Genomic DNA, 16,680 nt, shown 5'->3' on the forward strand with positions numbered 1-16,680 from the left:
AAAATGGGAAATGCACCATATTAGCATTTTTTAAAAAGTGGCAACATCAAAATGACAAGTTGAATCATTCCTGTAGATCTAGCAACAATTCAAAGCAAACTAAGAAAAACTGACAACTTAACTGGAAAATATCGACCTAGTTTGACAAAGTGGATTAAATATATAGAAAAACAATTGAAAAAAGCTTTGGCCCTACAGTTTAAGAAAACAAGTACCAACACATCTACACTAAAATCTGATTCCCCTTCCAACCCCCCCCCCATTCCATTTAAGTTGTTCTATAGAAGAATCTAAAAGCATCATCCATAATTGACACTACACTTTTTAAATTATTTTTTAGCGCAATTTCCATTCTGGAGAATCGCGTTTATTAACTCGTCTTTTCTGGGAATGTGTGTTCGCAGCTTTAAGTCGTATCTCCTCCTCAACGAAGCAATATCGAGGACTAGTTCCAAAAGCAAATTTGTTAAGCAAGTTCCGAGGATGATAGTGGGCCAAAAAAATTCCCGGAATTCCTTCCTGGATTTCACGGAAAAGCCAAAAAAACCTCGAAAAAATGTAGTTTTTGACCCATATCTTGGCAACCAGACCACTTAGCGACTTGAAACATTTACCAATCGATTTCTGCCATAATTTAGAACAATATAGCCGAAGAAAGTTTTCAAAAATATCCTTTCGTTCGGTCACAAATTTTAAAATTACATAAACACCTACAAACCGATCGTTCTCCTAGCTTGAACGCACCCCAGCATTATACGTCAGAGCTATTTTTAGATAACTAAAGGAAATTGCGCTAAAATTGTCACTACACTTTTTAATTAACTTGTTTTTATTTCCACCTATCTTCCTATCCCAACAAAAAGTTCTACATGGGATAACACAATTAACTGGTCAAAGTAGACCTTATATAATATAATGATTTTTTTTGTTACAATATACATATAAGTCTTAAAATGTTAAATAACTGCTAAAATTCAGTTTATTAATTACTTTTTAAAAAACAAAAGTGTGACAATATACATTCTAAAACTCCCCCTCTTGCATCAGATCCCCCTCAACTAACAAGGATTATGACGTCATTTAGGGATGACTCTAAGGCGTATAAGCCTCACTTAAATTATTTTTGAATGGTTTTGCTATAGTGTCCTGTTATTATCCCTTCCCCTTTTTGACTTTCCTACCCATCCCTCCCATTTTAGTATTTTCAATTTCTCTTCTGTAAGGGGGTATAACCGAGCTCACTTCATTTTTTCAAAAATATTAATTAAGTTCGTTCCCTTTGCATGCAATATAACGAAATAATATAAACCGTTTGCCAAAAAAAAAAAAAACACATCGCTAAGCAAACTTCTCTTATACACACACTGTCACGCATCGTCACATAATTTGGAATTTTCCTTTCTCTCTCTTTTAGTTCGATGACGATCTCCTTGACTCTTGACAAACATTAGATATATGGAGTAGCCTATGTAGTAATTATGACTTTTTTTAAAAATTTTGTAAATGTATTATTATTTTTAGCCTTTTAATAATTTTTCTGGTGAATTAATTTTATTAGCTTTAGATCTACTTTATGAGTAGTTACGGCTACGACGGATATAAAAATCCGTTTTTTTTAATGTATTAGTTGTTTCGTTAATTTTCTAAGAACTATAATTCTATCTTTTATGATTTTGCACAAATTTCCAAAATGGTGGGTAGAATGATGTTGACAAAATTTTAGTTTCATGTGTTTTGTGAATGTATTTTCTGAAATTTCGCTATTTATCTTGTTCTAAATGGTTTTCAAAACTTTTTATTTTGCTTACAATAATTCTAAAAAATTGAGAACATCTAAAATGAAATGCACACAAGAGAACGCTGCTTTTCATGGGGGGCCCCGAGTCGTAGCGTAGGAGCTGCCGCCAGTGCAAGATCTCTAAATAAAAAATTCAGCTTTTTTAGTACAGTGCTTTTTTTTAGAAGACACTTTTTTACAGAAGTAGGGAATCTAGAGATCTACACTATATTAAATAAATTTCTGCATCTTGGGGTTTTTTTTCGTGTAACATTTATCATTTAGGCCTAGCTAGATCTAGTCTATTTATTTTTAGGCCCCCTTCTTTGCCTTTTTCATTTTACCGCTTGCTGGCAGTTTTCTGAGTTTTGCATTTAGATCTATCGCCCGCTGAAAACAAGCCTAATAATTAGGCCTATAGCCTAATGAATTTTATTTTCAGTTTCCACTCAATTTTATTTCTTAATTTAACCTGCAAGATAAATTATAAAATAACAAAACACACGCACACACAATTTAAAAGCCCCAATTAAGACTGATATGGCCTATGTGGCATGAAATAATTCCGTTTAGCCTATAGTTATAGGCCCCATTTTAATAAATTTCTATTCTGCTGCCAGTCAGGATAAAAAAAATAACCAATTAGGCAATAAACTTCGGTCAACAGTTATTTCAACTCCATTCTTCATAGATGAAGAAACAGTCTAGAAATAGTCTAGATCTACTTACTTTTAAGGCATAGTTAAAAATAATTAGGCCTATCATAAGAAGAATAGGTAGCCTGCTAAGAGAACAGATCGTTTCTGGCAGCACCACTGAAATAACCTCGGAATCAAACAATGGTCAAACGTGCTTTTTGGTTTTGTTTTTAAATCCTGTAGAGGGTCTTCATTAACATAAATGAAAGTACTGCTAGCCTCTCAAATTCTTGTATGTCCTATAAATAGGCTATATGTTATTAAAGAAAAGGATGAACATTCTATGCCAAAACAATGTTTGACTTTTTCGACTTTTTTTTTTAATCAAGTAAAGTGTTGGAAGCAGACTTTGAGGCAGGAATAGAAATACTAGTGTTATTATTTTAAATTTTAACAAGACAAACATTTTAAATATAGCTTAATATCTTTAAATGATTTGTTTTTTAGGCACGACGTTATGACTCAAGAACAACTATATTTTCACCTGAAGGTTTGAATATTTTAATACCTCTGTATAAAAAATTCATTTAAAATTTTCGCTTAGCAATAAACAATTAGACCCCCATAGTAATTTGCATTATATTACAGTTTTAAAAGAGCATAGTTTGTTTTCAGTTATTACATTTTATAATTTGTATGTTGTAGGTCGTCTTTACCAGGTGGAATATGCCATGGAGGCTATAGGCCATGCAGGCACTTGTCTGGGTATTATGGCAAAGGATGGGATTCTCCTGGCTGCAGAAAAAAGAAATACTAATAAACTTCTTGATGAAGTTTCATACTCTGAAAAAATTTATCGTTTGTATGAGTGAGTGTCTTTTAAAAAATGTATTATGCCTGATCATTTGTTATAATAATGCTACTGAAAAAAACAGTTTTATTTAATTGTTGCAAGTTTATAAAAAAAAAATTACAAAATAAAAGTGCTAGTTTATTAATAGCGGTTTAACAAGTTATTAAAATAAAACATGGTAAACACTTTCCTCAAAGGTAATCCACATCTTTATTTCTTGTATTATTAGCTAACAGTTTTGTGTCAGTTAAATATCAGAGCTGTATAATTTTTCAGTGACATGGCCATCAGTGTGGCTGGAATAACGGCTGATGCTAATGTTCTAACCAATGAGCTCAGGTTGATTGCTCAAAGGTAAATCATCGAATCTTTTTTTAAAACTTTTCTTTAATGTCAGTAATTTATTTATTAGATAGACTTATCTATAATAATTAAAATATTTGCCCTGCCCTTGTAGGTATATTCTTCAGTACCAAGAACCTATACCTTGTGAACAGCTGGTCTCAACACTGTGTGACATTAAACAAGCCTATACCCAGTTTGGAGGTAACCACCACTTCACCGTTGCTACTTATCTACTTAGGGTTGAATTTTGTTAGCCTACCAGTTATTTTATTGATGTAATATATGTATTAGTCAAATTTTTTGTTGTTGTTATTTAGGTAAAAGACCCTTTGGTGTTTCCATCCTGTACATGGGTTGGGATAAGCACTACGGCTTTCAGCTGTATCAGAGTGATCCTAGTGGGAACTATGGGGGCTGGAAGGCAACCTGTATAGGAAACAACAGTGCTGTAAGTCATTAACCATGTATGATATAACCTGGCTATTAGGTTTGTGGCTATAGCAAAACATCTATCAATTTAGTGTAAGAACTAAAAAAAAAATTTTTAAGCTTATCTATACTGAATATTTGTCTTACGACTATAGCAATGGCACTTTTATCCTATAATAACCATTGTAATGCTATTTTCAGAACTGAATTGTCTTATTGTGTACACATGTTGTATTGTTTACAGAATGCAATCTCATTACTCAAGCAAGAGTACAAAGATGAAGATAACTTTTCACTGAACTCAGCCCTAGATCTCTCCATCAAAGTACTCAGTAAAACACTAGACTTGACTAAACTTACTGCAGATAAAGGTACAAACTTTTTAAAACCTGAAACTATTTCTTTTTATAAAACACAAACTGAAATTTTTGTTTAGAATATTAACATAAAATAATTGTCTTTGGTGTAAACTTGTAGTTTTTAAACAGTTTTAAAGTGTTATCACTTTTGATTCATGTGTAGATAAGATTTACTAATATTCATCCATCAGATGTATCATGTTCTAGTGATGTTAATGTATCATGAATATTTTTACAACAGTGGAGATCGCTACATTGACAAGAAAAGACAATAAAACTGTGATGCGCATTTTGCCAGAAAGTGAGGTGAACGTTCACATTAAAAAATACGAAGAGGAGGAGGCGAGGCTGGAAGCAGAGAAGAAGAAAGAGGCAGACAGGAAAAAAGCTGGTAGGTTTTGTTTGGCTCTCATCATCTCATTCTGTTCACTAGTCTCACATACTTCAACTATAATTTGTATACAAAGTCTGAGACTGAGAAGTTTAAAATAGACAATGTATTCATTGTTTTACTAATTTAAGTAATTAATGTTCTTAAACACTTGGGTAGGCATCTTTATTTTTAATTTATGTTTCATTGCCAATATCAAGAGGTATCAAATCTAAAGTTATTAAAGAATCCTACCTAATTTCTCTATCACATTTTAATAAATATTGTTTTTTATTTTTCAGAAAAGAGTGACAAATGAGCTTGTTAAATTTAATATTTTAACTTTGAGTTTTGTTTGTTTAGTGGAATGATTGGAGATGCGAGGTATTAAACATTAAGCTGTGTGGATGGTGTTTTGTGAATAGGCTTTTATAACAATGTTTTTTTCTTTGTGTTAATACATCATTTGTTTCTAAACTTGAGTTGTTTGGGTTTTTTTTTTATTAGTAATGTGTGTGAGATCTTACACTTATGATTGCAGCTAACAGGTAGCCATCCACACATACTTAATAGACGTGACTGCTTTACCTTAGAATAGATAGCTCTGTGATACCTGATAGACATCACTGCCTTACCTAATGTGTACCTGATCAGTTGAGAAAATGAATAATTTACCGTCTTTAAATTAAGTGTTGGTCTGCTTTTGATTACATGATACAGCTGGACAGATAAATATATATTGTCACTGGTGCAAACTGAAATGTCTACTGCTCTTACTTGAGCTGTATTATGCAGTAACTTCTCACTTCCAATTTTAAGAATTATTTCACATTTCTCTCCCTTTGCACTGTATGATCTTAAAGAAATTGTAGACTGGAGCGATGGTATTCTTTACAAGAAGTAAAATATTACTACTTTTATGGTGCTGCATATGTTTTGACTGTTAGCCTCTTTACAACATGACACCTGCTAGAAATACTACTGTGTGTTAAATGGTTTAACTGACAAACTTCTTAGCAAGTTAACTTCAGCAAAATGTTATTTTGAGAGTGCAAGGCAAGAAATACCTAAATCTAATGTCTGTCAGGATATTCATCACCTCTACAACAAATCACATCTCACATGCCTGTGTTTGTAAGCCCAGCCTAGTATTTCTCTAATCTCACTATTGCAGTAAGTGCTAGCTACTATTCACATTGTTCAATGCAGTGGGCAGCAAGTAATATATGTATATGAAAGTATATTTTTACTTTAATCTATTGCTACACCATGAAACTATGGAAAGTTGTCGGGAATACTCCTGGGAATGTTTCTGCACAAAAAAAAGTTCAGATGGGCGACCGCCCCCGCCCCCCCCCCCCCCCAATTTCCCCGCCGGCTATATTGGGCGTCCTGCAGGTACTATTTTAGCCACCTGTCAAACTGCAACAGGGGAAACCTGCGGTTGTGTAACCCGGGGCTTCCCTCATAGCAAGATGGCGTCCATATTTGTTTTACTATAGGGACAAGGTGGGCTGCTAAATATATAATGTCTAAACAGAACCAGGGGACGCCCTAGTGGTGGAGTAGCCGGCGGCTCCCGAGGACGCACTGACGGTCGCCGAGAATTATTTTATCTCTCTTACAGAGGGTAATTGACGTACACTCAAGGCTTTCATACAGCCTAGGGGCGTTAGTGTGGACAAGCCCGCGTCCTAACAACAAACTCAAGATCTAAGAAATATAACTGTGATTTAGAAAACAAGATCTCACACATTAAAAACACGATTGGTAATGTATTAATAAACCATCTGTATATATAATTCTCTACGTGGGGACCATGCGAGACACCACCACGTAAGGGCTTAGCCGTTCCTACCCCGCTCTCTAGGCATATCGCTATTACACCACCCCACCAGTCTGGTGAGCTGTGGTTCACCCCAAAGGGAGTGTAGCGTCGAATTCACAAATTATGAATTACTGAAAAGTAGCAAATAAAACAACCAAATAGCGGCGTATGCTTACGGCGCGGGTCAGCTCGTTATAAAATGTTTCGCTACTCTGGTGTGTAGGTCAAGCGCGATGGGTACGTTAGTACATAATAGAAGATATATTTCAGTTTGTAAAAACTTGAAAATAATAAAGATTGATTCATTGATAATTTTTTTATGTCAACTTTTAAATTCATAAGCATCGATTCATCATAAATTATTTAGGCTGTCTATCGTCTACTAATCACACGTAAGCACAAATATTAAGAAGGGCGTTTGCATCTTTTAATTACTTTGTATGTTAAAACGCTTATATTTAAATAATGATTACTTATTTCATTATTTTTTATGTTGTGTACGCCTAAATACTGCCTCATTAAGTCATGATTTTAATGTTTAACCACGTAGTTCCCCATACTTCTAAAGACCGATACATTTCTCGATAGTCTGACATTTCAGCGACAGTTTACAATAGCCCTGTCCTGTGGTATGAGTGGTGAATTAAAGGCTTCTATCTCCCCTAATCTAACAATAATTACAATTTACCTCCAACCACTTAGGCCCAGTGTGCACGTGCCTGGTCCGTCTGCCAGGGAATCCACCCCCCCCCCCCCACCAAACGTCTGCCGGCTAATCCACTTCTGCCACGCTGTAATTGAAGAAATCGTGTTTCCCCCTTTCCCCGCTAACCATCTACTTTTAGTTACAAATATTTGTACATCTTGATAATAGCAGACGACGAAACCGAATTTTTTTTTTTTTTAGTTTTAAAAACTTCACTGTTAGTCCATTAAAACAAAAATTAATAACTAGTTTTTTAAAAATTTAGACATCTTCCAAATAAAAAATATAAACAATATAGCTGTGTGGTATTTTGAACAGGTAAAATATATGTTCATGAACTGGATCTCCCAGAATCTTAACTTTAGGCGAGGAGATTTTAGTTATGTTTATTTTCCTAATTGATCTCGCTTTTAATAAATAAATAAAAAATCAGCCCCACGCAGTTCTCGTTTCCTCCAGGCGAATGCCAGTTAGAACAGCAAGACAACCACTTTCAATTCCAGCCTATTCCTGGGTTTATTGCTTGGCGCCACCACGTATAAATGCCACAAAGAAACTTGGGCTAGAGATCATTTCAAAGTTGAGGAAATCTCCAGGATTCTCTCCCCTGTTCGCCGGCACTTAAGTACGCGCGCCGTGACTTTTCTACTGCTGAAAACTGGATGACGCTATAGGGTCATATTGTCACGCTAGTGACTTCAACTCTTCGTGACTTGTACACTCTCTTGACCCACGTGTACACCGGTGACTCCTCTCTAAACATTGTGTACGCCATTGGCCTCTATTTGTGTAAACAGTTGGCCAGTACTTATATTCACTTGTACAATGATTGCCCGTCTCTATAAGGGGTCATCCATAAATGACGTCACACTCGTACGGTGGAGGGGGGGGGGGGGTCCGTAATTTTGTGACGATGTGTGATGAGGGGGAGGGGGGGGTTCAGATGTTGCGACGTCACATTTTTGAATTATAAAAAAGCAATGTTAGAAAACGAATTTTAGACGTTATTTTGCGTTTTAGATGTTTTAATAAATTGTAATAGTTTAGACAAGATTTTAGAAAAATATCGATGTTTTAAAAAAATTCAACTGCAATTTTGAAGGGGGTTGTAGGTTGAGGTGTGACGTCATTTTAGGGGGGGGGTCTGGCTTTTTGTGACGACGTGTGACGGAGGGGAGGGGGGGAGGTAAAAATCGTCAAAAAAGCGTGACGTCATTTATGGATGACCCCGAAGACCTTTTTGAACACAGATTGCCCATCCATAGGAATTGTGTACACAGATTCAAGACCAATATGTACACAATCCATCTTTACACAGTCCACCTTTATACCCGTGTGTATACAGCCCATCGTTATATCATTGTGTACCAGATTATATACCCATGTGTACACAGCCCATCTTTACATATTTATGTACACAGTCCACCTCATATCATTGTGTACCAGATTATAGACCTATGTGTACACAGCCCTTTATGAATACAGATGACCCATCTCTAGACTGCGTTCAAAGTTTGTCTGTCTATAAACCTACATATACATAAATGACCCACGTAAACTCAGGTGGTTAATTTTAAGCACTTACAAATAAAACTTGTATATAAAACATATAAATATATATATATATATATATATATATATATATATATATATATATATATATTTATATATATATATATATATATATATATATATACATATATATATATATATATATATATATATATATATATATATATATATATATATATATATATATATATATATATATATATATATATATATATATATATACATATATATATATATATATATATATATATATATATATATATATATATATATATATATATATATATATATATGTAGGTCTATATATATATAATTGAAAACAATATATATATATATATATATATATATATATATATATATATATATATATATATATGTAGGTCTATATATATATAATTGAAAACAAAATTCTGGCCTGACTAATTAATTAAAATCATGGTCTGAAATGCTTTAATTAAAATTAATTATTAATTTAAGGCGGGGATGTTGGATTTGGTTCATCCCATTTATATAATAGATAGAAAAACGTATGTCTATATCTCTTCTTCTTTCATAATATATATATATATATATATATATATATATATATATATATATATATATATATACAAGGCCCTATATATACTGTCATTAACAAGAATATATCTATTTGAGTGACAAGGTAAGAAATGTATACTGCACTTGACTGCCGTCCCCAATCGCACACAATCTCCCCAATATCTCCTGCTGATAGCGGCTCTAAAGCCCCCACCTGGACCTCGATGTGCGGTAGTGCCACCGGCAGGAGGGGGCAGGGAGCGAGAATGACAGAAGAGAGTCGACAGAATGCGCCAATGAAATGACCCACCCCCAGCTCAAGGTGGGCCCACTCACCAGACGCAGGGCGGCGCGTTTCTCGGCTTTGATGTCCCGATCTCCAGGAGTTCACGCTGACAGTGTGAAACTGTTTATTGGCGGGATTTGCGCAGTTCTTCATGCGGCGGATCGGGGTGTGGACTAGCTGTATGAAGTGTATTGCAGTTCAATTTTTCAAGTGTTAGTGTTTTAAAAGAAAATAGTCAAAGCTTTTAAAGTAGCGTTCAACAAATTTCGTGACTAATGTGACATGGTTTGTTTCTGTACTTAGAAATCGCACACACACAAATAAAGAATATCTTTAATTGATGTACCTCGCCTAAGCCTAACTTTAATTATGTTTTACAAATTGTGTTATAGCGTGCTTGGGTTGCAATCAAGCTGACCTCATCTCTAATCAATATTTATTTATACAGATGTATGTGCGAATATATATATATATATATATATATATATATATATATATATATATATATATATATATATATATATATATATACGTGGTGAGATAAAACATGTATTTCGCCACATGCAATCAAATAGCTTTAAATACCGACCCAAAAAATATTAAAACACATAGACTAGATGAACTTTAAAATTACGCTGTATAGCACGCTCGCTACACGTTAGTTTGAATGGACAGAATAAAGCAGGTACTTATGCTGACATTTAGCGGCCAGTCGTGTCATATACAGCTACTATCGTCTGCCACAAGTCGTTAATTGGTATAAAATAGTTTAAGTAACTATGTTTGATTTTTTAAAAAGTTAATAATGCAATTATTTTTAAAAAAAAGAAAAAATAAGTAGCAATTTAACAGTAGTAAAAATACCACATAATTATGTTTTTAAAAAACTATGAAATACACGACGAATAAACAAATAAAGCAGTTTGAATTCTAAGACATATTTGATTATACAACTTTTTATACACCAACTGCACATTATTAATTAAACAATCAGAATAACATGCACGTGTTTTTTTTCCTTCTAAATTTTATATCTATTGTTAGGTTTTAATAATCGTAATCAATGAACATACATTTTAATTTTTTGAATTTTCCATTTAAAAATTAAAATTCGCGAAATATTTTTTTTCTACTCTTGCAAGAAATACCTCGAAATTTAATTTAAGGTAGGGCCCGTATATCTGTCTTGAAAAAAACTATTTAAAAAAAAATCAACTTGGGTGAAATTCAGGTGGAAAAAACGAAACACCCCCGCGTATCTAGATTTATTTCACGGGGGTTGGGTTTGTTTTTCCTGGCGCTAGAGTTACACATAGTTTAATGAAATATGTAAGGGAGAGCAGTCGCCGTCTGGCTCAATGAAACTCGATATCAAATTTTGTTTCTGTAAAGTTAAATATTTCTTTTAGTAAGTTACTTTTGTTTAACATACTATACATACTAAGATCGGTTTTTGAGTTATGACTAAAGCTTTTGTTTCCTAAACAAAAAAGTTCAAGTTTTTTACAACACTTCCACACACTGATGAGTAGGCCTAGGTGGGACTGTATGTGGTCCTCGTTTTACGAACTCAAGTTTCGTTATCGAAATGCGTCTTAGAATTCTTGGTTATTGTTTTTGTGTAACCTACTTCGTCACAGTTCTGGCTAACGACCAACTAGCAAATGTATTTTGTTTCGTCAACTGTAAAGCTGTTGCTAAAATCACGATACAGTTTTTAATGCGCTGATAAGTCGAGTTTTACAGGGAGCTGGAAAGAATCACATTTGGGAATTTTCACTTTTAAAAATAGCCCGTATTCGCCCCCACCCGCCCTTCCAGTGGCAAGATTTTAACTTGAGAGGGAGATGTATTTGTAATTGTTCCCGTTTCATACACACACACACATATATATATATATATATATATATATATATATATATATATATATATATATATATATATATATATATGTATGTATATATATATATATAAAGGGGATTTGTTGACTTTAAACCTTAAGACATTGTAAACATTGATAGTAAAAAGAACGCAATAGCTTTGACTTTACTCCCCCCGTTCCGAATCGCATTTTGTTTCATGTTTGCTGTTTCCCGAACCCCTCGCTGAACCCCTTGTGTTTGCTGTTTCCCGACCCCACCCCCCTCTAGAACCCCATTTTATTTGGTGTTACCCTACCCCCATCAACGACCCCATACTCTATTCAGTTACCCGTACCCAGTGAATGAAACTCACCTATCACAAAAAGGGTAGAAGCGCTCACAAGTGGCGTGTGATTAGATTACCTTCAGTAATCCTTTGTTTTAGGGGGGAGACGTGAATCACTTTTTAAACCTGACAGCGAACTCTAAGAAGATAAATATCTTTGAAACCAGGGTTATATTTTGTTGGTCTACAAAATACTGCTGTAGTGACGTGCGTGGAGAAAAATGATTGCTTTTGTTTACTGTGCACAGTCTTGAAATATCAAGTCTAGAACTTGATATTTTATTGAATTTATTTTCGTAACAAGTAACCTCTCGTCTTTTTGGCAATAAGCACATCTACATTTATTGTACCAAAAAATTTAATTGGACAGTCATTGAATGTTAGTTCTGCCGTAAAAAAAACATGCACGTTCCAAAGATCGAATTGGCTCGTAGATCTGTTTGAGATTATTGGGAGAAACAATCTTACGTCAGTAGTTTAGATTCCTTAGCATTGTTTTTCATTCTTCAAAGAATCGAAGACAGAGTAGAAGACTAGTATTTGTGCTTAAGGGTGGAACTAGTGTTAGTAATTTTGGCTGACAAATTGTGTCTTTGTTTAGAGGCTATTTCGCCATGTTAAGAAGAGGGCGTGACGGGGCTAGGGCGGAAGTGTGTTACAAAGTGCGAGAAATCAATGTCGTCTGGCCCAAGTCTGGAGAAACATTATTTCGTCATTTCCTTTAACTGCGGGATTGTGATCAATTCCATGTGATCTATTCAGGATGTGTTGGGAGAAAGATTTTTAACTGCTCAAAACTGATTCACTGGATAACGACACACTTTTGAAGATATTTTCATAATAAAGACAATATATATATACTGGTCTAAATAGTGTGATTTGAAAATTAACCAAGAATATTATTAAGTTTCAAAGGAATTGCTCGACATGAATGTGTTTATTTGTGTGATTCGGATGTATTTATTTCACAAGTATATCAAATAGTGCTGCTCAAATCTCGTGTTTTCTCGTGCTTGTTGGAGAACGTGCGAGACCTGTGAACTATGTTGGTGTCAGGGACCCCCTGGGTCCAGTCGAGCACGTCATCGACCCTGGTCCTGCGGCTGATGGCGTGGACGGTGGTGTGGGACGTGGCCTTCAGCATACACTGTCCACCCTGTCACAGGCTGCACTGCTCACCTAGGCGGGCGTCTAGGTTAAACTGTAAGGGCGGCGTCACCACAGGTCAGTAGTTTTACCTCACTACACGTCAGTGTGTGTTACGTCATGGGTTTTTATTTGTTACGTCACCACAGGTCAGCAGTACAGTTTTACCTCACAACACGTCATTGTTTGTTACGTTATGGGTCAGTATTTGTTACGTGCCCAGAAGTCAGTGTTACGTCATGGGTCGGTGTTTGTTACGTCATGGATCAGTGTTTTTACGTCACCACATGTGAAATTTGAAAAATCACTTGAAATTTTTGGGGGCGGACTAAAATTTCCGGGGGGGGGGCGGAGACACTGATAAAAGTATATATAGTTTCTATATAAATCCTACTTTGTTTGGTGGAAGGGGGGGGGGGGGAGAGTCCCCTTTGAAAATGTCTACACCCTCCCCCCGCCCACATCGAACAAAATAGGATGCCTGGATGCCTGGAAGAAACTCTGATAATAAAAGGTATTAATTTTTAGTGACATAGACAATATGTGATAAGTGGAAGCTGAATACATTCCACGATGGTTACTAAAGATGTTCTATAGGTCTATCAGACGTACACATAACAGGCCTGTATGTGTCATACACATATCCTATGCCACTGATTTCTATGTGACATACATACATTCTATGAATATAGATGTTAATGTTGTCCTTTTGTGTCCTGTAGGTGATATGCCCAAATTCCAGAAATGTTAAAATTTTTATCACCACAGGTGTATGTGGATGTTGTCCACAAATGTCAACTTTTGTTATCACCACAGCTGTATGTGGATGTTGTCAACTTTTGTTATCACCACATGTGTATGTGGATGTTGTCCACAAATGTCAACTTTTGTTATCACCACAGCTGTATGTGGATGTTGTCAACTTTTGTTATCACCACATGTGTATGTGGATGTTGTCCACAAATGTCAACTTTTGTTATCACCACAGCTGTATGTGGATGTTGTCAACTTTTGTTATCACCACATGTGTATGTGGATGTTGTCCACAAATGTCAACTTTTGTTATCACCACAGCTGTATGTGGATGTTGTCATCTTTTGTTATCCCCCAGGTGTATGTGGATGTTGTCAACTTTTGTTATCACCACAGCTGTATGTGGATGTTGTCAACTTTTGTTATCACCACATGTGTATGTGGATGTTGTCCACAAATGTCAACTTTTGTTATCACCACAGCTGTATGTGGATGTTGTCAACTTTTGTTATCACCACATGTGTATGTGGATGTTGTCCACAAATGTCAACTTTTGTTATCACCACAGCTGTATGTGGATGTTGTCATCTTTTGTTATCCCCCAGGTGTATGTGGATGTTGTCAACTTTTGTTATCACCACATGTGTATGTGGATGTTGTCCACAAATGTCAACTTTTGTTATCACCACAGCTGTATGTGGATGTTGTCATCTTTTGTTATCCCCCAGGTGTATGTGGATGTTGTCAACTTTTGTTATCACCACAGGTGTATGTGGATGTTGTCCACAAATGTCAACTTTTGTTATCACCACAGCTGTATGTGGATGTTGTCATCTTTTGTTATCCCCCAGGTGTATGTGGATGTTGTCAACTTTTGTTATCACCACAGGTGTATGTGGATGCTGTCCCGTATGTGCCAAACAAGAAGGTGAGGAGTGTGGAGGCGACCTGGCATACCGCGGTAAATGTGACCGTGACCTTGACTGCGTGCTGACCTCTAAGACCATCATCTCCAGCTCCCTCACACTACACAACGAGCCGGTGGGGACGTGCAAGAAAAGTGAGTCTCCTCTACACCCAGCTCGATAAGTTTGTTTTCTCAAACTAATTGTATTGGTCTTTACATTTTAAAAATTCTATTTCGCTCAGTTTCTACAGTGTCTCCTATAGTCAATTATTCAAACAATCTTTTACCTCTCGAAAATCTCTTAGTGTTTTTTTTTTAATTCTTAACCTTTACTTATCCGTTAGCCACATTCGCAATACATAATTTCCCTTTCTCGATATTGCCGTATCTAGATCTAGATTGAGGTTTGACCTCAAGATAGTAGTGTTTATAATCCGCTTCAGATTTATATAGAAAATATAACATCGGCAGTAAGCCCATCCCGCCATACCCAGCCCCGCTACCCTAAGCCATCAATTGTGTGCTTGATTCTTAAAAAAAATAAACGTTTACAATTGCGTGAAGCAGCGGTCATTCTAGATTCTCATCCCGACCCCTCCCTGCACATAATGTCCACTAGCTGGATCTAGAGACTTAAAGAATTTAGCAGACTTTACATTACGTCTGCTGCCTGTGTATGTACCACATACACTCACAAGACACCGCTAGCGATATATGGTCGGTAGCGGATTGTCTTGGGGGAAAACCCAAAAGACGACAAAACACGCCTATCAATGAAGTCTAAACGTGAATGAATTTTCCGCCAACATTCCATTACAGACTTCTAGTTTCCGCCGAGTGTTGTTTAACTTGGGGTCTTAGACTGGCCAGAAATTGTTGTTTGCCCGACTTGAAGATCCCAGCGTGCCTAATTACCGATCAGCGTTTTGCCCGCCCACAAGAATTTCCATGTTAATCTCAATTTCTCTTTTGTTTCCTTCGAGCTAGTGCGCAAACGTCGAGTTGCGCACGTCTCACAAACATGCGCGGTCGGTAAACTCGGCCAGTCGTCTGCGGCAAGTTGTGAAGTTTTGGGACGTCGAGCAGCGGGCAGAGAAAAGATTGTTGAGCATGACGGGAATGATTGGAGGATTGTTGACTCACTCCCCCAGTGTCCTGATAGTTAAGGAGTTCTCGTCATCAAGTCAATTCTTTCAACTTTACCAGTCGTAGCACATTTTTTTAATGTCGAATGTATAATTAGCAGATGGTGAAATGTAATGTAATTTTAAATTGAGCTGATATGCAAATACATAGACGACCTATTATTTTACAGCTGTTGAATTAAATTTTATTTAACTCATACATTTTGTAGATGTCATAAACCCAGGCTCTCTGTCAAAAAACTTTTGTTGATCCAGTTTCTTTAAATTTTAATCATGCTCCGGAGAATAGGATTCTTTTATTTAAAATGTACAGTATTAATCTAATTCAGTAATTGGTGAAACCGAAGTTGTGTAGAAATAATTTAATTGGTGAAATCATATTGGTATATTTTCTGAAAATTCAATTTAATTTTTGTTTACATAATTTTATTTTTATAACTACGAAGACGGAAATTTGCTGTTCAATTTCCACAATGCACATTACAAAAAATAAAAATACTAAAATATTAAAACTGGATTTTTGAACAATCGGTTAGGTCTACTCCACGGATCCAGAGTTTTCCGAGTTTTTAAAATATGTAGGCCCTACCTACTCTAAGTTTTATTTTTAAACAAAATACAATCTATTTACTTGTAATTTGTAACCGAGTAGGCATACACACTTTATTTGAACTAAAAACATACGACATTTTTAAAAACCGTCTTATTTAGCAGGATCCCACTTTGTAGGTAACTTTACGCTAGGCTCGGAGTTTGTAAGGGAGAGTCCGATAGTACCCAGACACTCAACAATGGGCAAATATTGATGAAGGGGGGACTGA

At 35.6% G+C, this 16,680-nt stretch overlaps 2 protein-coding genes across 4 annotated transcripts in view; both read left to right on the forward strand.

Moving 5' to 3' along the window:
• The first annotated feature begins 1,659 nt into the window (after window positions 1-1,659).
• Window positions 1,660-5,248, forward strand: LOC131954855 (proteasome subunit alpha type-4). 3 transcript variants are annotated; one of them, XM_059318671.1, is made up of 9 exons: window positions 1,660-1,693; window positions 2,923-2,965; window positions 3,121-3,283; window positions 3,545-3,622; window positions 3,726-3,814; window positions 3,931-4,061; window positions 4,287-4,413; window positions 4,643-4,792; window positions 5,074-5,248. In XM_059318671.1, exons 1-9 carry the CDS (start codon window positions 1,691-1,693, stop codon window positions 5,088-5,090), a joined length of 801 nt encoding a protein of 266 aa, XP_059174654.1. In that variant the 5' UTR covers window positions 1,660-1,690; the 3' UTR covers window positions 5,091-5,248. The 3 variants fall into 3 exon arrangements, with proteins under 3 accessions (XP_059174654.1, XP_059174655.1, XP_059174656.1); XM_059318672.1 differs by lacking the exon at window positions 1,660-1,693 and adding an exon at window positions 1,763-1,781; XM_059318673.1 differs by lacking the exon at window positions 1,660-1,693 and adding an exon at window positions 2,601-2,619.
• Window positions 5,249-13,539: 8,291 nt separating this feature from the next.
• The window catches only part of LOC131954843 (CCN family member 3), a 28,034-nt gene continuing 24,893 nt past the window's right edge, over window positions 13,540-16,680 (forward strand). Inside the window, exons 1-2 of the mRNA XM_059318656.1 lie at window positions 13,540-13,568; window positions 14,659-14,867. Coding sequence (XP_059174639.1) covers window positions 13,540-13,568; window positions 14,659-14,867 — 238 coding nt within the window. The remainder of the gene's footprint in view (window positions 13,569-14,658; window positions 14,868-16,680) is intronic.

This window comes from Physella acuta, unplaced genomic scaffold (genome assembly GCF_028476545.2).
Source record: "Physella acuta isolate Inbredline_101_S28 unplaced genomic scaffold, ASM2847654v3 ptg001034l, whole genome shotgun sequence".
Taxonomy (NCBI): domain Eukaryota; kingdom Metazoa; phylum Mollusca; class Gastropoda; family Physidae; genus Physella; species Physella acuta.